This window comes from Silene latifolia, chromosome 10, assembly GCF_048544455.1.
Source record: "Silene latifolia isolate original U9 population chromosome 10, ASM4854445v1, whole genome shotgun sequence".
In the NCBI taxonomy this organism is placed as follows: domain Eukaryota; kingdom Viridiplantae; phylum Streptophyta; class Magnoliopsida; order Caryophyllales; family Caryophyllaceae; genus Silene; species Silene latifolia.
Window position 1 is genome coordinate 3,072,974 of NC_133535.1, and position 24,269 is coordinate 3,097,242.

General features: G+C 38.7%; 1 protein-coding gene and 2 long non-coding RNA genes across 3 annotated transcripts; 2 read left to right on the plus strand and 1 right to left on the minus strand.

Annotated features, from left to right (window-relative positions):
• Positions 1 to 3,772: 3,772 nt before the first annotated feature.
• On the minus strand, positions 3,773 to 9,616 carry LOC141604714 (putative hexosyltransferase MUCI70). Its single transcript, XM_074423180.1, has 6 exons — positions 9,151 to 9,616; positions 8,006 to 8,223; positions 7,587 to 7,763; positions 7,350 to 7,505; positions 4,881 to 5,157; positions 3,773 to 4,536 (listed from the first exon to the last, which is right to left on the minus strand). The coding sequence occupies exons 1-6, from the start codon at positions 9,512 to 9,514 to the stop codon at positions 4,304 to 4,306; spliced, it is 1,425 nt and encodes a 474-aa protein (XP_074279281.1). The 5' UTR covers positions 9,515 to 9,616; the 3' UTR covers positions 3,773 to 4,303.
• A 797-nt stretch (positions 9,617 to 10,413) lies between these two features.
• On the plus strand, positions 10,414 to 14,287 carry LOC141604715 (uncharacterized). The gene is made up of 3 exons (XR_012526204.1): positions 10,414 to 10,753; positions 11,940 to 12,027; positions 12,724 to 14,287. It is a non-coding gene; the product is annotated as an uncharacterized LOC141604715 (long non-coding RNA).
• Positions 14,288 to 17,045: 2,758 nt separating this feature from the next.
• LOC141607026 (uncharacterized) lies at positions 17,046 to 19,569 on the plus strand. Its single transcript, XR_012526868.1, has 3 exons — positions 17,046 to 17,385; positions 18,569 to 18,656; positions 19,356 to 19,569. It is a non-coding gene; the product is annotated as an uncharacterized LOC141607026 (long non-coding RNA).
• The last annotated feature ends 4,700 nt before the right edge of the window (positions 19,570 to 24,269 follow it).

Genomic DNA, 24,269 nt, shown 5'->3' on the forward strand with positions numbered 1-24,269 from the left:
TCACAAATACGTGTTAACCGTAATCATCTTTTTCCATCAATCACTGTTACTTCTTCTACCAAGGATATTTATTTTTCGTTTACTTTTGACATAAATACCAAAGAAGGAAGAAAAATTTTTAAGAAATGCTTAAAGTATAAAAAAATACTCCGTAGCATGCACATGAAATTGAAACGTAACTTTACATATCACAAATACGTGTTAACCGTAATAATCTTTTTCCATCAATCACTGTTATTCTTCTACCACGGATATTTAATTTTCGTTTACTTTTGACATAAATACCAAAGAAAGAAAAATCTCTTCAAGGAGTGCTTAAAGTATAAAAAATAGCATGCACATGAGATTGAAAAGTAATTCACAAATTCTCATTGAAGACGGATAAAATCCGCATCTTCAAAGAGACCTTTTACAAAGAGCAAGCGTGAAGGCAAGTGGGGGTTGGGAGAGGGGTTGTGAGAGGTCACAAGCTGAAGACGGTCAAAAACAATTTGGATTGAAAGTAATTTAACATATCTAAAACAAAAACGCAAGAGAATAACTAAAACATCCAAATAAGAATAACGCACGAAAATACCTAAAACATCCAAAACATCCAAATAAGGATAACGTAAAGAAATGACCGGGACGGTATTTGAGCCAACAAGAATAGGCACAGTTCACGATATGTTGGTACTCCCCATTTTACTTTGCTGTAGGCTGTAGCATAGAAACAACACAAAGGACAGAGACAAGCACCAGAGTTGAACAGATGCTGAAAATGAGCAGTTTAGGCATGTGCTCTTTCTTACCTTGTGATGTGGATTTAAATTTCACATGCTTATTGTTTCTTTAATTCAGCACTCTTCAGTGTTTTCAAGCGTGGATTCCATTATGTGGGCCAATATATCAACTTAATCTAATACACAAATCACAAATTACTCATATATAATAAGACGGTCTTATACCGTGAGACGAGTCCATTTTCTCTCCATTTCCTAAAGAGAAATGGAGAGGGAAGTTCCTATCAATGGTTCGGATCGCATTTTAACAACAATCTAATGGTTTTAAATTTACGCATAAATATAAAGGAAAATGAGGGTGAAAGGGGAAATTATTATTTAAAAAGATTGTGAGAGGAAATGGAGAGAAAGGAAATGGAGAGGATCCATATCCCCGTGAGACGGTCCATTTTGTAGAAAAACTAATCATTTATTGCTAAAAATGAGTTCTTTTTTCACAGAATGGGACCATCTAACGATATAAAACCGTCTCGTCTCACCCAATAATTACTGAATCTAATAATCAATCCTAACAGTTCTGTACACTGAACCTTGAATGCACGACACAAACGTGCAACTGTTCAACTGCGACAGTGTACAGCAGCCTCCCTCCCTGCTTGTTTATAGGAGTGATTGTTATGCTTGCAGTAGCGCAGAAAAAGGGTCGAAAGGTCCTAAGTCTGTTGTAAACTTGTAATTACAACGACGTGAAAGTTACTGAACTCGTTTGCAAGTTAATTTTGTAAAAAGAATCGAGCTCGTTTAGAAAGTAACTTGGCTAACTCAAAATCCGACTCAGTAATTTTGCTAAACAAATTCTTGTTAAACGGACATATCAGTCTAAACGTAAAACAGGCCAAATAGGTAGATCAGACGAAAAGCATAATGCGTAGGGACTAGGGAATGACAAACTCTCTCTCTCAGCTACCTATATGAGTTAGTATTTGACAGTTCTACTCATAAGATAGCTATCCATCTCAAGGAAGACTAACTGAAACAAAAATAAACAAAAATAATCTGGTTGTTATTAATACCGGTTGTAACTTGTAAGACCCTTCAACTACAAAATAAGGGGTGTACAAACTACAAAAGGAACACAGACAAACATTGTTAGTTGTTGTGATATTAGTTTCTATTTCTAATATAAAAGTTAGGGAAAATGCACGCGGTGCCCTTCAACTTTGATGTTTTGCCCGAAATACCCAATTTTTTGATCTAGAGAACATTAAGAGACTATAACTCGTGTTTACGAACTCAGAAAGTGACGATTTTTTTTTCAAATTGATTATCATTTCGAGAACTACGACTTGAAAAAAAAAATTGTCGAGTTTGGAATTCGTGAGCGAGAGATATGGTCACTTTAAGTTTGTTCATTAAAAAAAACTTTGACGTACAAAAACTCCTAGCCACGGGATCCAAATACGATAATTTTTTTTTTCAAATCGTAATTCTCGAAAAGATAATCGATTTGAAAAAAAAATTATCATTTTCTGAATTCGTAGACACGAATTATAGCCTCTCAAAGATTTCCGGAACATAAAATTGGGTATTTCGGGCAAAAATCGAAACTTCAAGGGCACCACGTGCATTTTCCCTAAAAGTTATTAAAAGTTTGTTAGAATGAAATGACAAATTAAGGCAAGAAACAGTGAAACACAAACTAAATGACGGTTTGAAGTGAAATAAAAATAGAGGGAGATGAGGTTCAAATGCTATAGTATAGCCTACTAGCCACTACAAAGCTTTCAGGTTATAACTTACAAAATTAGAAGCTACGGCCTCATCGTGGCCAGGCTCCAGACCTCTTTTGAGCCATTCGTGCTTAACTTAACTGCTTAAGTAAACTCGATCCCTCTCAGTTCTCGCCTTTCGGCGTCTTAAGAATTCAAAACAAGAGGTTACTCTGTCATTTTTCAACAAGGAGTTTGTGGACATATCACCCGAAAGAAAGATAAAAAAAATAAACAGAAAATTAGAATAAAAAGAATTTATTTTAGGAAATGATGCCAAACTTGCGTACCCTTACAAATCCTAAGAAGAAAGAAATTCATAGCATGCTGTAACTAGCACGAGATAGAGGAACGTTAAGCCTATCAATTAACAGTCCGTTGGATTGGCAAATACGATTATCAGTTTTTCAAGAAAATTGAAGTTTGGGAAAGAAGGGTGAAATCTCGGGTAGCCTAATTTCTTAGGATTATTTGGTGGTGGACGTGGAAGCTATGATACTCAGACTCGACTAACTGGTTTCAAATGAATGCATGTCGGAGTTTCTTAGACGGCTATCTTGTGATATAAAATTAGAACTTGAGCTTAAATGGTGTCAAATGCCGTCAACACATCAGGCATGGCACGCTTGGCCTGTTAGGGCATGCTTAGGCTTGTCTAAGCACGCCTGCGCTGGCCATAGCACCCTTGGCCTGGCCAGCACTCAAGCCTCTAAGCCCCTATTATTGCTCATCATCACTACAATGCTAGAGTGAAATATTATTTTCAAGGATTCCGTAGAACGTGTAAACATAGCGACTTATTAATCCCAAAGCCGCAATTGTCAACACATGAAATGTATGATAAGACAAAGGCGGAAAGAATCAGGAGTCAAAACATGCAGAAAGAAATTAAAACAGAGAAGAAAGTAGTGACCAGGACCTTGCAAAATTGCAATGACATCAAGATTTCACCAACTAAGAAAAACATTTTAGTCCGAACAAAAATTCAACGCAGATTGCAAGAAGTCAAGAACATCGTAATAAAGAGCTGAATTATCAAAACACACCTCAAACAAATGGAGATCCGTCAGCTCAAACGCATAGATAACTTTAGGAAGCAAGCTATCGTCCACATCTAGCAAGAGCTCGATTCATCCCACAATAAATCTCTGGAAGGAACAACGGAAATGATTAATGATAGCTTACAAATTGAGATCAGTAGACTGAAGATGAAAAATCATTCAAAGATATACAAAAATAGAGTGACAAACAATTAAGATGTTAAACACAGAACAAGAACGTACAACAATGCAACGGCTGACATATGGCATAGAGTCAAAACATGGAAGTTATACAATTTGGAAGTCAACATCGAAAAAATATACGAGTATAATTTAAAAGAAGCTAAAGAAAGGCAGAATAATGCATTTCTTCCAATGTTACATGTATCCCTCAATACATTGATCCACAAAAACTCCATAAGCATTGAGTTACCACCTAACTGCCATCAGTCCGTGACAACTAAACTAATCTCAAAGGGGACTCTAACCCAAGTCACTATCTAAAAGAATAAATAAATTTGTATATACTTCAAATAATCTTTACAGCTCTTCTGATTCCTTGCCCTTCTCCCGTATTTTCTGTGATAGTTAAAAAGGCTGAAGGATAGTAGCAAGGAGCAAGTGCAAGGCATATGTCGGTAAGGGCCAGAGAGAATGTTGAACCCTCGTCAGTAATAAACTGCAGATTCATGCTTGCTGCTACTGGAAAACCCGTACAGTTCTATGAGGCTTCAGAAAAAGCTTGAATGCTTGACAGATTAAAAGGTTGGCTTCACTTTACTAATGGTTTGGCCTTGCGTATGTGTCCCATACTGTTAACAAGATCTTTCCGTGTACAAACTGGGAACATATTAATGTCATCCACGATCTTCAGTCGCCAAAGAACATAAGGAAAGCTTAGCTGATCTCGGGATGTAAACCGAACCACTTCATTAAACCATAGGCACATGAACATGTTGCTCAAGGGTGTATGCTCCCTAACAATGATAGAAGCTTCAGCTAGAGCTGAATCAAGAAAAAAAAAAAAAAATGGATTAGTAAGCAATCAAAAATTCATCTTCAAAGACAAATATAAAAAAACAAAGATTATTTGCAGCTTAGTGTTCATGCTAATTCTGTACTTGTCTGATTTTGATATGTAATGAAAGCTGATCTCTTAAAAACAGAATTTTGGAATAACATGCACAGGAAGTTCCAATAGAAGCCTAAGACGACCGTAAGATGACTATTTGGCTTTCTATCCGTTGCAACACATTTAACGAGCATGACTACTACAGACATTACTTTTGAATTTCAAATTGTCAGATGTTACCAGCTCTGAAGTCTGAAGGATCAAAGCAAGGGTATACCTTTTTTTCCATTAAACCTCTTGTCTTCAGGAAGCCCATCATGATGGTATTGGGTTATTTGAACCTCTACTTCTTCTGGGGTCGCTTTGTTTTTCTTGACAACAGCCTTGGCCTCATCATATACACTACTGCGAGCGCCATGTTGTGAAATTGCAATAACAGACTTCGACCGCCACAATAGAGCTTCCAAAACGCCTAAAGGATCCCTCCTAAACTGCGACTTTGAATCAACCCATATAGAATATTGTGCGTTCGGGAACAAGCGATGGGCCAACATCTACAGGTATCACAAGCAGAAAAGGGTTGTTAACTTCATTTCTACATAAAATAAATTAAAGAAGGTACAACTGATTTTGTTTATTACAGCGCCACGAATTGAGAAAAAGAAAGAGAGAGATAATATCGCATGTGATAGTCACAACTCACAATAATTCAAAACCGGAAGCAATATGAAGCATTAGGTTAAATGAAGCACAGAAACAGAAGGTTCAACTATCATAGAGTCACAGACTAACCAAGATACAGAAGAGATCGTTCAGCAAAGCACAACATTTGAGAGGAACTCAAGTATCAGAATGGTAGACTAAAGACTTCAGAACCAGAAGCTATAGGAGGCAGGGAGATAGCACCAAAACCCACGGTTTAATGATACTATAATAGAGAAAGGCTAACCAAGATACAAAAGATCTCCAACTCTCATTCCCTTCCGACTATCCTGTAGCTACTTCTTTGTTACTTACTTTCAGATCAATGGACAGTATGACAAAAACTTATCTAATATCTTAGAACTATAAGCTGACAGCAAAATTCATGCTCCACACAATCCGTTGCTAGAACTCACACAAATAAAAGAAAAGTACAGTTGAATTAGAATTTTAAGAGCATTCAAAGTCACATCCACACCAAAAATGTGATTGATTGATCTTTTTGTATTTTCATCAATAATTGTTTTTGAGATTTTAAACATTAAGCAGCAAGTCCCAAATATATACTCTCTGTAAGCACCTCAATACTAAGTAATTAAGATATTCTTATTGATAATAAGCCTTGCCTATCAAATTGGAATCAATATAATCGTGACGAAACACTATTCAAGTTTACCCAATCCACTAGATATTTCTGAATTCTGAGCATATCAACAACAGTGGAAAAAAATCTTGGCAATATGTTATTAGACCTCAAAATACCTCCCCCTTCCTGCAAATTTGTATAGGTTTAACATATCGATGGGCTTTTTATGTAAGCACATACAAGTGGAGGTAAAAGTTCAAGACTAGCATCCATTTCCATTCGTGGGGGCAGAGGGGATAGATGTGTAGAACTGTAGAACTATTAGAGTGTAGGACACTAGCATCCATTTCCATTCGTCAAGTGCCTAAAGTTGCACTTGAAGAAACAACAACAACAAACAACAACATCAGAGCCTTAATCCCAAAATGATTTGGGGTCGGCTGACATGAATCATCCTTTCGAACCGTCCATGGGTGAACGCACGCCTCAAAATGCGAATAAAAAAGGGAAGATGAAAAACAAAAAGGGAGAGCGAAAATGTAATGGAAAGTCAAGGTGAACTTAGGGGTTTTAAAATCGAATTCCGTCTTTCTTTTATAAAAACTTAAAATTTAAATCGAGAGAAAAGATGAAAACGATTTTTAAAAACCGAAAATAGAGTTAAGGATCCGGAATGAACCAGGTAAAATCTATAAGAAAGTAGTTGTTGAAAAAGTGTGTAATAAAGGAGAGAAAAATAAATAAATTAATTTCTTTAAATTAAATAAATAAAAAAACACTAAATCTGTCAAAAAACATCAAATACTAAAAATCCACATGTATCCTTTCCCTCCATTGTGCCCTCTCCGTCACCATACTCTCCTCAAGCCCCAGAACTCTCATATCGTGCTCTATCACTCTCAACCATGTCTGTCTCGGTCTTCCTCTGCTTCTAGGGACCTTTTCTGTTCTCCAAGTCTCCAGCCTCCTAACTTCCTAACTGGTGCGTCCATAGGTCTCCTTCTCACATGGTCAAACCATCTTAGTCGGTTTTCCATCATCTTGTCCTCTATTGGCGCCACTTTTACCTTTTCCCTAATCACCTCATTCTTTAACCGATCTTTCCTTGTATGTCCGCACATCCACCTCAACATGCGCATCTCCGCCACACTCATCTTTTGAATGTGACAATGTTTCACGGCCCAACACTAGGAGCCGTAAAGTAGGGCCGGCCTAATTGCCGTGCGATAAAATTTTCCCTTTAATCTTTGGGGCATATCTTTATCGCATAGAAACCCTGAAGCACTTGAAGAAAACGTAAAAAAAAATACATGTAAGCAATGATAAGAAACTCGAGATTTAAAAGATTTAAACTTAAGGATGTAATGAGTGCTAGGTATATTTCATTATTATTTTATGGAGCTGCAAAAGACTTCATCAGATTTTGTTGAACATAACCAGAACGGAAAGTTGCAGTACCTTGGGGATTTTGCCATTCAGACGTTGATCTGCAAAAGGGAGGTTGTTCACAATAACAACCCTCCACTTGCCAATATAATGATTCTCCCCAACTTTATTCCCTTGGGTTTCTTGCGTTGAAAGGGTAACTGCATCCCAGAAAGCGACATAGCATACCTGAAAGAAGATAGTTAACAAATGAGAGGGGGATTCATAGTGATTTAACACATCAGTGCCTTGCAAAAAAATGGATTTAACCTTTTGAAGGGAAGCATTAGACATCCCGATAGGCTGATAAAGATCATCTCCGCCACCGAACGCACAAGTAGACACGACGGCCTTGCAGGTTTGCATGTACTTCTTGTCCTCATCCGAAATCTTAAACCCTCCACCTCCACTATAGAAACCACAATGCACCATAGGAGTATCAATGACCTGCATATGAAACACACAGTGTGAATATTGCGGAAAATCAAGCTCCTGAATTCATCCACAAGAATTCTCGTGATAGGGCACAAAAGCATGCAGAAAATCCATCTAAAAATGTGAGTTTGAAATTGCTTCAGGACCGCAAGTTAATCAAAAAGCCAAAACAGAACGACTACACAAATAATCAAAGGCTTATAGTTAACTTCTAATAGCACAGCACAAGCGTAAAATTGAGATGCAGCTCAGACCTCGAAACTTCTCTTCCTCTGTTGTAATGTTTGATACCCTGTAAATAAATTAAACCTCCCAGATCCTTTTTCTTGCTCGGACAAGGAGGAATTCTCTCTTGAATAAGGATTGTTATCTTCTGTTATGTATACAACATTCTTTACACGACCTATTGGGCTCCTCTCCACAGGGATATCTAGATGATCAAGCTCTTCAGGAGGCAGGAGCGGCAAGCAGCCTGACAAAGACAATGAGAAAGGATTAAAAAAAAGCAACTGTAGGAAGCAAAACATCAAGGTAAAATCTCCTCACTAAAAAATCCTGACATGTATATATAAAAACATCATCGGCAAACACATTTGTTTGAAAATGATCAGAAAATGGCTTTCCAGCAAGAATATTTCCCTAGCAATGTCTCAAAAGTTACAACCCAACGATGCATTTTTAAACCAAAACTTGAAACAACGACATAAATATTCTCGTCTCATTTAGCACCAAATACACCACTGCGCGTTGGAGCTAGTGACTCATACACATGGCCAAAGCAATCTTTCAGAACCAACGCAGGAGACGCATCTAGGAGTGACGCATCTAGGAGTGTCCAAGGCACAATCTTTTAAACTAAGGTTTGGAAAGACGACACAATTATCCTCGTCTCATTTAGCAGCTAATGGTACCACTAGGCGTTTGAGCTAGTGACTCAATGATACTGGCGTCTAGAGGCATGTCCAAGGCGCTTTTTTAAAAACTACTGCCTCCTATTCTACGTAAACTTCCCTATTTCCTTATTTAGTAAAATTTTATACTTATTTTAATCACCTTATCCACAACAATACCCCACCTCACCCCACAACAATACTTATTTTAATCAACGACAACACACATTATCTCGTCTCCTTAAGCGCCTAATACGCCGGTACACATTCATTAACCTCCTTTCATTATCTTCAGCAACAAAACACAGCCAACCAAGAGCTCAAAGCAGCAAACAAATCCTACAATTTTTTTTTTTTTGATTCGGCCTTCTAATTCACACAATTTTAACAAAATAATACAAATCACATCACATTCAACAACGAAATTTTAGGCGAAAATTCAAATTATAGTAAAATACAAAACCTAATCATCAAAAATTCTGCAAAATTTAACTTGATGATCAACTTACGTTCCTTAACACCGGCGACGGTATGATACGTATGATCAAGGCGATTAAGATTACTGTTCTTAACAATGGCGAAACCCGGCTTCGACCGAGTGAACTCGGAACTCAAATCACTAGACTCGCGACTCGGCCGTCGACCGAGTCGAGAAGCTTCGAACACGAGCAATGCCATGGCAAGGAGGAAGACAATGAGGGGCCACCACTTGGCGAGTTGCCGGACGAGTCGACGAGTCAACTCGGTTTTGGATCGGAACTTGTTACGCTTTCTACGAGCTCGAGGTCGTCTGATTCTGCCGGAATATTCGTCGGAATCGTCGTCGGAGATCGGCATTGAGACGCTAGGGTTTGTAGTTGAGGTGTTGTACATTGAATTGATTGAATTTTGGAGGAAAATTTGGGGATTTTGAATTGAATGGAGAAATATTAGCAAAATTATTATGAATTTATGATTTGATGGGAATCGAAACCAGGGACTAGGTAATCAGGAGGTACATTGATGTTGTTACTAGAGTAGGCATTTTGGGCCGGGCCAAGGCGGGTGACACGAATTTGGCACGAGTCCGGCACGATACAGTGAATAAAACGAGGTGGCTCGGGGCCGGCGCGACCGGGTAAGAGCGGGCCGCGGTGCCGAAATTCCAAAAAACACGTTCCTAGGCATGACCCGGCGCGAGGCACGACGGGTGGCGCGAGTCCGGCACCAGCCCGGCACGACTTTGGCCAGGCCAAGAGGCGGGTCACGGTGGGTGGGTGGGAAAAGCGGGTCGGCACGGCACGACCCAAACGCAAGATTTATCGTGACTGGGCCAGGCCAAAATTGTCGGGACCCGAGCCGACACAGCACAGTCCATTGCTTTCTCTAGTTGTTTCTTACTTAATTGTTAGACCATAATGTGTAGGTCATGCCAAGGTAGGTCTTGAATAAAGACGAAATTAAACGAAACAAAATAAAGGTAAAAGAAATAAAAATGCTAGATATGATTTGAGAAACAAAAATGACATGGAGCAGTATCGGGGCAGCTTGGGGCCTTCAGTGAGCTGTTTGGTGGGCAGGCCAGACTAGGTCAGGTCAAGCCCGGTTTAGGGGTCTGGTTCGGACGAGCAAAGCCAAATCGGGGTAGTTAGTCGGTAGGTTGGGCAGGCAGTCTTGGGTTCTGTAATACCCCGTATTTTTATATAATAAATTAAATAGATATTATTAATTATTAATTAATATACAATTCATATTACTAATTATATCGGGTTATTTGATTGAGTCGATAATGACGTTGAGTTATTGTAAGTTAATGAAGACGGTTTTATTTAGAATTCGAAGTGTGAGCTGATCAATTGAGCTGGCCCATTAACGTTTCAGCCCAATTAACCCTAAGCCCATTAAACCTAATTAACCCTAACCCTAAACCTAATTATAACTTAAACACTACCCTAATCCTATCACTCAACCCGCCTCCCTCACGCCTCCCTTCTTCAGCAGCTCCAAACTCAACCTTCACGAAATTAGAGAGAGAGAGAGAGTGAGCTATGGGTTGACGGTGCAGCAAGGACGAGCAAGGGACTGGTGTCGACGGCTGTGGGTGGCCGTGGTGGCTGTTAGGGTGGCGGCAAGGTAAGGAGTTAAACTCCCTTCACTGTTTTTATCTTGTTGTCGAGTTATTGTTGGTTGTTCGTGTCTTATAGAGGTGTTAACAGTGGTTAGTGTCGGGGTAGTGGTAATGGGGGGTATGTGAAGAGTGTCGTGGTGGTGGTTAGGGTGGTTCTTAGTGGTGTTTGTAACAGTAAAACGCGGCAGGAATATGGGGTTTCAAACGAGTTTGTTTATGGGTTTTCAGGCGAGTTAAGTGGGGTAACTTGAGGTGGCGCCACCGTGGACTAGGGGGAGGTCGAGACGGTGGTGCCACGTGTCTGGGGTGCACTGTTTGACGGAGAATACAGCGGTGGTTGTTGGGCAGAGTCTAGGTATTAATCGCGGTGGTTGCAGGAGGAGAAACGCGGGTGTTGGTGATGCGTGGTGGTGAACCAGGCCAAATGACGGCCGTGGTTCACCTCGCCGGCGGCAGGCGACCCCAGTGGGGGTGTTTGTCGGTGGTCAGGTTGAAGTGGGTGTGGGGCCTGGTGGTTGTCGCGGTGGTTTAGGCGGCAGGTGATGGGTGTGGTCGTGAGTGAAGTGTGAGAGGTGGAGATGGGTTATTCGAATTGCTTGAAACGGGTTTTCATAAGTTAAATTCGTTATTTGATCTTATTCTTAATTAATTACTTCCGAGTACTTAAATAATTAAAGACGGGTTGAGTTGGTATTGTTGAGTTATTCAAATAATTAATTCGGGTTTCTCTTAATCGAATAATCCGTTTAATCCTTTAATTATCAATTGATTTAATTTCTGAGTATCTAAAATAAAATAATAATTAATAATAGTTAAATGATTGGAGACGGGTTTTGAGACGGGATTGTTTAAGTTGTTTAAGGAATTGATTCGGGTATTTATAAATCATATAATTCATTTAATTATCATATTAGTTATCCAATTTAATTCCCGAGCCGGTTAAATAATTCAAGTCGGATTTTTGAGTCGGGTTTGTTAAAAGAGAAAAGTTACTATATCGGGAAGGTTTCCATTTTAAGAAATTATACTTTAATAACTTCTATTTTGGGAAGTTGAGTCAAATGCTAATCGGGTTATTTTGGCCATCAATTGGGCATAAGTTGGTGTCGGGAATGTATTTCGGGAAAACCTCTATTTTGGGAGATGTCTATATTTAGTAGTTAGTAATTATACATATTATAATGGTGCTAGGTGACGGATTCGTGAAGGAGCGATAATCAATTCATTGCTTTACCTTCTGGACTGCTTAACTGCTTAATTGGAATTGCTGGCACTTGAGGTAGGGAAATACACTTGTCCTATTATCGTTATTGTTGAATTGTGTTGGCTGAATTCGTGGTGGTTGATTTATATTATCATTTATATTGGGAAAGGTGATTGACTGATTTGATCGTATTGAGTAAGATTTCACAACATCGGGTAACTGGCATGACTTTATGATTTATCAGTTCAGTGACTTATTTACATATTGCATTGCATTAAATCTCTTGGGCGTTCATATGCATTGGAGACGGGGAATAAGGAGATCTGGTTTATATTTCACTTCGTAAACGGCATGTGATATTATTTATAATGTTCATTAATTTTGTTATGTTATGCATATCCTATCATGTGGTGATATGAGATGGTGTGGAGGTTATTCGGTCCGTGATATGGAACGAGAGATTATTCGAGTCTGTGATATTCGGGGGTTGTGATATTCGAGGTCCGTGATATTCGAGTCCAGTGATATTCGGGTCCGTGACATGGTGTGGAAGTTATTGATATGGTGTGGAAGTTATTGATATGGTGTGGAAGTTACTGATATGGTGTGGGAGTTATTCAGGGTTTGTGATACGGAGAGGTGGAGTATGTGACGAATTGAAAATGGAGTTATGTATTTTGTTGTCGTACTTATTTTGTTTTCCCTACTCAACCTCGTGGTTGACCCTGTGTATTCGTGAACACCTGTGATGATCCGTTTTATGGGGAGCAGACTTGACAGGTTTAAGAGATAGGACGGGAGCTTGATGGGCGAGAGACATTGGATCAGACGACTTAGTGGCTAGATCATCATATAGAAGACTTTCACTTTTATTTATGACAGTTCTTGTAATCGAGTTGAAAAGAGGTTTGTAATACTTAAGCTAAAATATTACATAAATTGCCTTGGAGTTTAATTTGTTATTCACTACCTCGGGAAACCGAGATGGTAACAGTCCGTTTTATTAGAGAATGTCTTGACGAGGACTTCTTTTATAAACCGGGGTGTTACAAAGTGGTATCAGAGCGAACGATCCTCAGGTCTAAACCAATGAACCCAATGAACCTAGGATGTGTCTAAATAAAATGAACACCGGGATAGAACTGTTAGGAGCACACTGAGGTAAGGTTTGAGTTAGGGGCCCCCTCACACCGAACCAGTGGCCCTCTCAGTTTGACTCGGAAAACCCTGAGGGTATATGAGAGAAAGGGTAGAAAAGTTGCCTAAGGTTGAACCTGAAATGCCTATATCGTTGCCTAAGTGTTGATTGATGCATAGATTATTGCATAATCGAGTTGATATATACCTTGAGACCTATGTATCCTAACCATTCTGCAGGACAACGCTACGGTAAGTATTTTGTATGAATGATGGCGTGATCGTATAATGTTGGGAAATGAAAAATAAATTTCAAGTTCAGGTTAATAATCAATGAAGTGTTGTGCTAGTCGTGAGCATGAAAATAATTACGAGTCGATGATAATTACCTAGGTGGATGTTGAATGATGTGCTGATAGTACTAATGTGACTAAGTAATATGCGGTTGTGTGATTCCGAAGCCATACTAGTATAATAATGTGATAGTAATAAGAAACGCTGTTGAATTGCCTGTTTTTAGTCATAACAATCGTAATGTAGATGTAATGAGTAGATCGAGATGCGAAGGGGTTCTATGGGGTATATGTTTACGTAAGTACAGTGTGAGATCTAAGTTGGTATGGGTTAGTAACAATAGTGTGGTTGAAAGAGTTGGAACATATAAAATGAATTGACTTAGTGATGAGACGTGTTTTGGTTGATGTTACCCTTTAATTGACCTTACTACCATTTCTTTTCTGTTTATTGCCTATCAATGAAAATTTTATGAAAGGTAGCCTCGTCAGTTAGCGTTCATTTACCGTTGATTTCATGCTTATAAGATATACACATTAGGAGTAATAATTATTTTAGGGAGCTGTGGTTAGGAAGTTCTGTGCAGTAACGCTTGACCAATGATGTTGTAAAAATCCACATTTAAATTGCATTAATAATTCTCGCATAATTCCAACTCCATCGATCATAAAATTCGCATATGTTTTCAAATTGATAAGCCACGAAAGATCTTGATGTTTCAATAGTAAATGATAAGTTTTGCAAACTGGCCCAAGTTGTGGACTGATAGCTGTCACATGTTTGGTTGGACCAACTGAGTTGTAAAAAAAATTCTTTAAAAATGGAAATCTTGTGCTTTAAACCTAATTATTTTTCCGCTGTGTTTTTAACTCTCTGTGTTTTATCAAATAATATGAATCCAGTTTTAATCGAATGGTTATTGATTCGTGATCTTTGAAAGTTACAACGTGAATCATGACTTGTAAAATGTGTGTTCTAGGTTGAGTCTTCATACAGTGTTTGATTAATTCACGAGCTTTAATAATATGAATTTATAATGTCCTTATGTGATGATAGTAGCAGGCACGTTCAGTAGTTACGTATCTCAACCAGTGATAAAAATTGAAGTGTAGTTGATAATTGTTAGCGTGATGGTATGAGTAAAAATCGAATAAATTAATTTGATTCATAATCGAGGGTGAAATATCTTATACGAGTCCAGTTGTTACATGTTTTATATATGTTTGGCATGTTGTAATATCCCTGGTGTGTTCATCGTAATTGCATAGTGGTCGAATATATAAATATAAACTACAGTGTCATATCGTAGTAAAGTCAATGGCGTTAAAAGTCAATTGGATCGTTCTAATATACTCGCATGACCATGATAATAATTATGTTTAAATGTTTACACATGGATGGTAGTAATGATCGTGTCTAAATGTTCGCACGTGTAGGATGTCATCTGTGTTCTAATGCCTTTTTGTGAGTCGGTGTGCCTATAGTTATACTTAATGCTTTCATTTCATTAAATTATTTCGGTTAACCCTAAACCTATAACATGATAATGAACAATGTTGATATTTCTTATTGGATGTGTTCGTCATTAGATCGTCATAAAATGCTAAAGAGATTCTTGCAATTTTATGAGCATGATATAGAGGAAATTGTTTGATATAATACGACATTTGGCATATCTATATTCCCGAGTCATTACTATCAATCATATTTTAATAAAGACTGTTTATGATAATTATTTTAGCAAATATAATGGGATAACCCTTTGATGATTCACGTAAAATGCGTTGGTTAAAATGATAGTCGTTGAAGTACGTTTAATTGAGCCATGAATATAATTGAGTAAAGGAGTGCAACTAAAATCCTGATGATTGAAGTAATAGTCGTTCATTAATAAAGATAGGACAAAAAGAAACAAGATGAACCTGTAAACTACGATTTGTGAGTCGACACCTAAACTTGTCTTGTTTAAAGGAATTGAATTAAGTTTATCTGATTTTGAGTCTTGTAGCAAGTTGTAAATGAATTTGATGGACAGCTCTGTTGTAGGAATTGTATTAAGAAATTTAATCACTGTCCAGTATGAAAGTAAAAGTTTGAAAACGAAGTTAAACTATATCGGATGAGTCTAAATTCGGAATGAGATTTCCAGCCAGTGTCTGATTATTTGGTACATGATCTTTGCTAGTCTGGAGGAATAAAACTAGAACGGAGTCGCAAGTAGTGGGTTAATTTAGTCGTGTTCGTTCGTATAGCGAATTGGTGGGTGTGGTTAATTACGAATGTCAAAACGGGAAAGGTAATGTGGTGATTAAGTGAGTTATGTGTTAGCAAGGTATGTTGATATTAGCAGGATATGCAAGGGATAATTGTAAAGTTGGTATAGTTAAATATATTTAATCTTTTATGTCATGGCGTTGTGTGCAGTTTAAATACCCTTAATACCAAGAACGAAATTTATGTGTGATAGTCTTGCATGATAACTCTCCAATATCGTTGTTTAGTCGCTGCTTGACTCGACCAATAAGTTGTAAAATACCAAACCTAATTGTTATAAGGATTGAAAATATTTCTGGGATGGTGAGTGCTGCGAAGCTGGTTGTTTTCATTTCTATTGGTGATTCTGTGTCTTGACCTAAATCCGTACAATTAAGCAAAGGAAAGTCAGAGTGGACCTATTAGGTTATAAATTTTCATAATCGAGTTATCAAAGTGTTGACCATAATTCTTTTCGCATGTTGATGGATTCCCTGTGCTTCTAAAGTAAGAGATTACAATGATTGGTGAGATAAATAATTACTAATGATTGTACTGGTAACGGTAGCTTCCTCGAGAGAGTTGGTATATTGGTTGTCTTGGGTAAGGATTAGTTAACTTGAACGTGAGTTGTGAATCTTTTATTCTCTTGCAGTCGATAACAGTAGCTTGAGAACTTTTGTTATAATAATGAAGGTTACGGGGACGTAACCATGCTTTTAGTTGGGTAGGATTGTAAAATCTTGATGCTTAATTTGCACTTGTTTGTAGATTATAGTTGACCAAGTTGATGTTTAGTTGTGGGGTACCTATGCAAATGAGTTCTATATGCTTTGTTCCTACTTCGGTTAGTTGGTTGATGTGAAAAAGGAGAGTGTGATTAAACTACTGGTAATGAGTTATGAGTTGGCCTATGAGCCGAGTGATGATGACGGGAGTTATGTTTACGGTCCAGTGCGACCATGGTTAATGAGTTTATGTTGAGTTTGAGATCGGAATTTAGATGGAAGATGACGGTGTTCTCAGATGATTATTTAGTTGTTATATAATTGTGTTCTCAGGTAGTTATTAATTTTAATTAGTTGGTTAAGTAATGATGAGTTAAACTTCGGGACGAAGTTTATTTTTAGGAGGGCAGAATGTAACATTCCGTATTTGTTATGTTTGATTAAGGTGTCAAAAGCGTGTGTTAACCGTGTTAGAAATGCGTGACGTCCGTAGGGACGATATACAATACTTTCTGTTGTTTGAGTATGGGAGCGAACTTCGGGACGAAGTTCATTTTAAGGGGGGAAGACTGTAATACCCCGTATTTTTATATAATAAATTAAATAGATATTATTAATTATTAATTAATATACAATTCATATTACTAATTATATCGGGTTATTTGATTGAGTCGATAATGACGTTGAGTTATTGTAAGTTAATGAAGACGGTTTTATTTAGAATTCGAAGTGTGAGCTGATCAATTGAGCTGGCCCATTAACGTTTCAGCCCAATTAACCCTAAGCCCATTAAACCTAATTAACCCTAACCCTAAACCTAATTATAACTTAAACACTACCCTAATCCTATCACTCAACCCGCCTCCCTCACGCCTCCCTTCTTCAGCAGCTCCAAACTCAACCTTCACGAAATTAGAGAGAGAGAGAGAGTGAGCTATGGGTTGACGGTGCAGCAAGGACGAGCAAGGGACTGGTGTCGACGGCTGTGGGTGGCCGTGGTGGCTGTTAGGGTGGCGGCAAGGTAAGGAGTTAAACTCCCTTCACTGTTTTTATCTTGTTGTCGAGTTATTGTTGGTTGTTCGTGTCTTATAGAGGTGTTAACAGTGGTTAGTGTCGGGGTAGTGGTAATGGGGGGTATGTGAAGAGTGTCGTGGTGGTGGTTAGGGTGGTTCTTAGTGGTGTTTGTAACAGTAAAACGCGGCAGGAATATGGGGTTTCAAACGAGTTTGTTTATGGGTTTTCAGGCGAGTTAAGTGGGGTAACTTGAGGTGGCGCCACCGTGGACTAGGGGGAGGTCGAGACGGTGGTGCCACGTGTCTGGGGTGCACTGTTTGACGGAGAATACAGCGGTGGTTGTTGGGCAGAGTCTAGGTATTAATCGCGGTGGTTGCAGGAGGAGAAACGCGGGTGTTGGTGATGCGTGGTGGTGAACCAGGCCAAATGACGGCCGTGGTTCACCTCGCCGGCGGCAGCGACCCGTGGGGGTGTTTGTCGGTGGTCAGGTTGAAGTGGGTGTGGGGCCTGGTGGTTGTCGCGGTGGTTTAGGCGGCAGGTGATGGGTGTGGTCGTGAGTGAAGTGTGAGAGGTGGAGATGGGTTATTCGAATTGCTTGAAACGGGTTTTCATAAGTTAAATTCGTTATTTGATCTTATTCTTAATTAATTACTTCCGAGTACTTAAATAATTAAAGACGGGTTGAGTTGGTATTGTTGAGTTATTCAAATAATTAATTCGGGTTTCTCTTAATCGAATAATCCGTTTAATCCTTTAATTATCAATTGATTTAATTTCTGAGTATCTAAAATAAAATAATAATTAATAATAGTTAAATGATTGGAGACGGGTTTTGAGACGGGATTGTTTAAGTTGTTTAAGGAATTGATTCGGGTATTTATAAATCATATAATTCATTTAATTATCATATTAGTTATCCAATTTAATTCCCGAGCCGGTTAAATAATTCAAGTCGGATTTTTGAGTCGGGTTTGTTAAAAGAGAAAAGTTACTATATCGGGAAGGTTTCCATTTTAAGAAATTATACTTTAATAACTTCTATTTTGGGAAGTTGAGTCAAATGCTAATCGGGTTATTTTGGCCATCAATTGGGCATAAGTTGGTGTCGGGAATGTATTTCGGGAAAACCTCTATTTTGGGAGATGTCTATATTTAGTAGTTAGTAATTATACATATTATAATGGTGCTAGGTGACGGATTCGTGAAGGAGCGATAATCAATTCATTGCTTTACCTTCTGGACTGCTTAACTGCTTAATTGGAATTGCTGGCACTTGAGGTAGGGAAATACACTTGTCCTATTATCGTTATTGTTGAATTGTGTTGGCTGAATTCGTGGTGGTTGATTTATATTATCATTTATATTGGGAAAGGTGATTGACTGATTTGATCGTATTGAGTAAGATTTCACAACATCGGGTAACTGGCATGACTTTATGATTTATCAGTTCAGTGACTTATTTACATATTGCATTGCATTAAATCTCTTGGGCGTTCATATGCATTGGAGACGGGGAATAAGGAGATCTGGTTTATATTTCACTTCGTAAACGGCATGTGATATTATTTATAATGTTCATTAATTTTGTTATGTTATGCATATCCTATCATGTGGTGATATGAGATGGTGTGGAGGTTATTCAGGGTCTGTGATATGGAACAGAGATTATTCAGGGTCTGTGATATTCAGGGGCTGTGATATTCAGGGTCTGTGATATTCAGGGTCTGTGATATTCAGGGTCTGTGACATGGTGTGGAAGTTATTGATATGGTGTGGAAGTTATTGATATGGTGTGGAAGTTACTGATATGGTGTGGGAGTTATTCAGGGTTTGTGATACGGAGAGGTGGAGTATGTGACGAATTGAAAATGGAGTTATGTATTTTGTTGTCGTACTTATTTTGTTTTCCCTACTCAACCTCGTGGTTGACCCTGTGTATTCGTGAACACCTGTGATGATCCGTTTTATGGGGAGCAGACTTGACAGGTTTAAGAGATAGGACGGGAGCTTGATGGGCGAGAGACATTGGATCAGACGACTTAGTGGCTAGATCATCATATAGAAGACTTTCACTTTTATTTATGACAGTTCTTGTAATCGAGTTGAAAAGAGGTTTGTAATACTTAAGCTAAAATATTACATAAATTGCCTTGGAGTTTAATTTGTTATTCACTACCTCGGGAAACCGAGATGGTAACAGTCCGTTTTATTAGAGAATGTCTTGACGAGGACTTCTTTTATAAACCGGGGTGTTACAGGTTCGGTCTGGCAGCCTTAAGTTCGGGGTTCGATGTTCCTTGGGGGCCCCAAGCCCTATGCTTTAACAAAATACCGTCTGTGAGCCATGGATCTTGGTTATGTCCTTTTAGAATCCACATGTAATGGCATTTTTATAAGGATCAATTGAGGAAAACACCATTTAATGTAGCACTGTTTAATTAATACCTTATCAAAAAAAATTCCAAACTTAATACCTTAGTGTGCACTTCTTTCACATTCTGGCAAAAAAAAAGGGAATACTCCAACCATTTTTTAAATTTCCCTCCAAAATCCATATTTTATCACTATTATACCCTTATGTTATTTCCAACCTCTTCCCCTCCCTCTTGTAGCTACAAACCTCTTATAACTTCATTCAATTAGTTTCACTATAGACGGATATATCCGTCTAAAGTGAAAGACGAGTCAAATATGCTCAAAATGGTGACATTTTTGGGCCCCACCATGCAACTTGTTGCTTGCATTATGCTTAAAGTGGGTGGATATTTGACCCGTCTATAAACTATAGACGGATATCTCCCATCTATAATGAGAATTTGCGAACTTCATTTTATTCTCAATCTCTCGCCATTTCAACTACAAGCCTCTTCCTTTATATCTTCTTCTCCTTAATGTAATTATGTTTCCTTCATTCTAGTCTTTCAATTTCTATATATTTTGTTTCAGTTTTTAATTTAGTTTTTGGTAATATTAAATGTTGGTGTTAATATATAATATTGTTCATAAAATTGGGTGTATAAATTGACTTTTTGAGGAAATGTCGATGAGTTGGTTAGATTCTTCCTCAAGGTCTTCTTCTCATGTTCCACGAAAATAATTAAGTTCAATAGAAATGGAAAAGAGTGAAGGAATTTATTTAACAATGGACAAAAACTTGATTTTTATTGTTGATGATCACTTCAATTAATCATGGTTTTTATTTTTAAGTAGTCGAAGGTAATTTGGGGGAAATTTGGTAGTTAGGGTGTTTTTACTGAGAGATGAATGAGTGGTGTGTAAGTGGTATGTTGGGTAAAAGTTTTATAAAGGCACGGTTTTCGAGGATATAGGATGTTGGAAAAAAATCTCAGAAAATCCCACAGAAGTTTCTTGATTGGGCAAAGCCGCCACACAAAATTTGAGGATCAACGGAAGACATTTGGGGGTTCCGTATGCGATAAACCAACATTTGTCGAACCTCGGATAATAGTGAAAATTGGATTAATACTCGTTATCTGAGGCTGAAATCGAATAGGTTTACTCCTGCAATGATCTCAGACACTTGGTTGGAAAACCGGGAGAAAAAGAAACGTGGTTCGTTACAACCTTCCGAACGGCTCAAAATGAAGTGTATAATACACGGTTTTCGAGATTCCGGGGTCCCGGAACAAAATTCCCTGGAAATCACACAAAAGGTTTCGTGGTTCAGATAAAGTGGCCATACAAAATTTGAAAAGCTACATAGGACATTTGGTGTGCTGGTATGCAATAAACCAGCATTCGTCGAACCTCGGATAATCGTGAAAAATAAATTAATACTCGTTATTTGAGGCTGAAATCGAATAGGTTTACTCCTGCAATGACCCCAGACACGTGGTTGAGAAACCGGGAGGAGAAGAAACGTGGTCCGATACGATTTCCGAACGGTTCAAAATGAAGTGTATAATACACGGTTTTTGAGATTTAAGGGTCCCGTAACAAAATTCTCTAGAAATCAAAAAAAAGGTTTCTCGGTTCAGAAAAATGGTCATACGAAGTTTGAGAAGCAACGAAAGACATTTGGGGTGCTGGTATGCGATAAACCAGCATTCGTCGAACCTCAAATAATCTTGAAAATAAATTAATACTCGTTATTTGGGCCTGAAATCGAATAAGTTTACTCCTGCAATGGCCTCGGACACGTGGTTGAAAAACGTTGAGAAAAAGAAACGCGGTTCGGTACGACCTCCCAAACGGTTCAAAATGAAGTGTATAATACACGGTTTTCGAGATTAAAGGGTCTCGCAAAAAAATTCTCTGGAAATCACACAGAAGGTTTCTCGGATCAGGCAAAGCGGTCAGACAAAATTTGAGGATTAACGGAGGACATTTGGGGGTTCCGTATGCGATAAACCAGCATTTATCTAACCTTGGATAATAGTGAAAAATGGATTAATACTCGTTATTTGAAGCTGAAATCATATAGGTTTACTCCTGCAATGACCTCAGACACTTGGATGGAAAACCGGGATAAAAATAAACGTCGTAGTTATGACCTTCTGAACGGCTCAAAATGAAGTGTATATTATACACGGTTTTCGAGATTCATGGGTCCCGGATCAAAATTCTCCGGAAATCACATAGAAGGTTTCTCGGGTTGGATAAAACGGACACACAAAATTTTAGGAGCAACATAAGACATTTCGGGATGCTAATATGCGATTAACCAGCACTCGTCGAACCTTGGGAATCGTGAGAAAAAGAAACAGAGTCCGGTACGACCTCCCGAACGGCTCAAATTGAAGTGTATAATACACGGTTTTTCAGGATTCCAGAGTCCCGAAACAAAATTGTTCGGAAATCACATAGAAAGTTCATCGGGTCAAATAAAGCGGCCACGCAAAATTTGAGTAGCAACGAAAGACATTTGGGGGTGTCAGTATGCCATAAACAAGCATTTTTCGAACATCGGATAATCGTGAAAAATGGATTAATGCTCGTTTAATGCTCGTTATTTGAGGCTGAATCGAATAGGTTAACTCTTGAAATAACCTCGGACGCGTGATTGAAAAACCCGGGCAAAAAGAAACAGGGTCCGGTACGACCTCCCGAACGGTTCAAATTGAAGTGTAATACAAGGGATTCCAGGGTCCCGGAACAAAATTCTTCGGAAATCAGATAGAAAGTTCCTCGGGTCAGATAAATCGGCCACGCAAAATTTGAGTAGCAACGGAAGACATTTGGGAGTGCTGGTATGCCATAAACCAGCATTGGTCGAACCTCGGATAATCGTGAAAATGACTTAATGCTCGTTTAATGCTCGTTAATTGAGGCTGAATCGAATAGGTTAACTCCTGTAATGACCTCGGACGCGTGATTGAAAAACATGGAGAAAAAGAACCAGAGTCCGGTACGACCTCCTGAACGGCTCAAATTGAAGTGTATAATACACGGTTTTTCGGGATTCCAGAGTCCCGGAACGAAATTCTCCGGAAATCACATAGAAAGTCCTCGGGTCAGATAAAGTGGCCACGCAAAATTTGAGTAGCAACGGAAGACATTTGGGGGTGCCGATATGCCATAAACCAGCATTCATCGAACCTCGGATAATCGTGAAAAATGGATTAATGCTCGTTTAATGCTCGTTATTTGAGGCTGAATCGAATAGGTTATCTTCTGAAATGACCTCGGACGCGTGATTGAAAAACCGGGAGAAAAATAAACAGGGTCCGGTACGACCTCCCGAACAGCTCAAATTGAAGTGTATAATACACGGTTTTTCGGGATTCCAGGGTCCCGGATCAAAATTCTCCGGAAATCACATAGAAAGTCCTCGGGTCAGATAAAGCGGCCACGCAAAATTTCAGTAGCAACGGAACACATTTGGGGGTGCCGATATGCCATAAACCAGCATTCGTCGAACCTCGGATAATCCTGAAAAATGGATTAATGCTCGTTTAATTCTCTTTTAATGCTCGTTATTTGAGGCTGAATCGAATAGGTTAACTTCTGAAATGACCTCGGACGCGTGATTGAAAAACCGGGAGAAAAAGAAACAGGGTCCGGTACGACCTCCCGAACGGCTCAAATAGAAGTGTATATAATACACTGTTTTTCGGGATTCTAGGGTCCCGGAACAAAATTCTCCGGAAATCACATAGAAAGTCCTCGGGTCAGATAAAGCGGCCACACAAAATTTGAGTAGCAACGAAATACATTTGTGGGTGTCGATATGCTATAAACCAGCATTCGTCGAACCTCGGATAATCGTGAAAAATGGATTAATGCTCGTTATTTGACGCTGAATTGAATAGGTTAACTCCTGAAATGACCTCGGGCGCGTGATTGAAAAACCGAAAGAAAAAGAAACAGGTTCTCTTACGACCTCCCGAACGGCTCAAATTGAAGTGTTTAATACACGGTTTTTCGGGATTCAAGGGTCCCGGAACAAAATTGTCCAGAAATCACATAGAAAGTTCCTCGGGTCAGATAAAGCGGCCACGCAAAATTTGTGTAGCAAAGAAAAACATTTGGGGGGTGCTGGTATGCCATAAACCAGCATTCTTCGATTCTGGGATAATCGTAAAAAATGGATTAATGCTCGTTATTTGAGGCTGAATCGAATAGGTTAACTCCTCAAATGACCTCGGACGCGTGATTGAAAAACCGAGCGAAAAAGAAACAGGGTCCGGTACGACCTCCCGAACGGCTCAAATTCGGGATTCCAGGGTCCCGGAACAAAATTCTTCGGAAATCACATAGAAAGTTCCTCGGGTCAGATAAAGCGGCCATGCAAACTTTGAGTGGCAACGAAAAACATTTGGGGGTGCCGGTATGCCATAAACCAGCATTCGTCGAACCTCGGATAATCGTGAAAAATGGATTAATGCTCGTTATTTGAGGCTGAATCAAATAGGTTAACTCATGAAATGA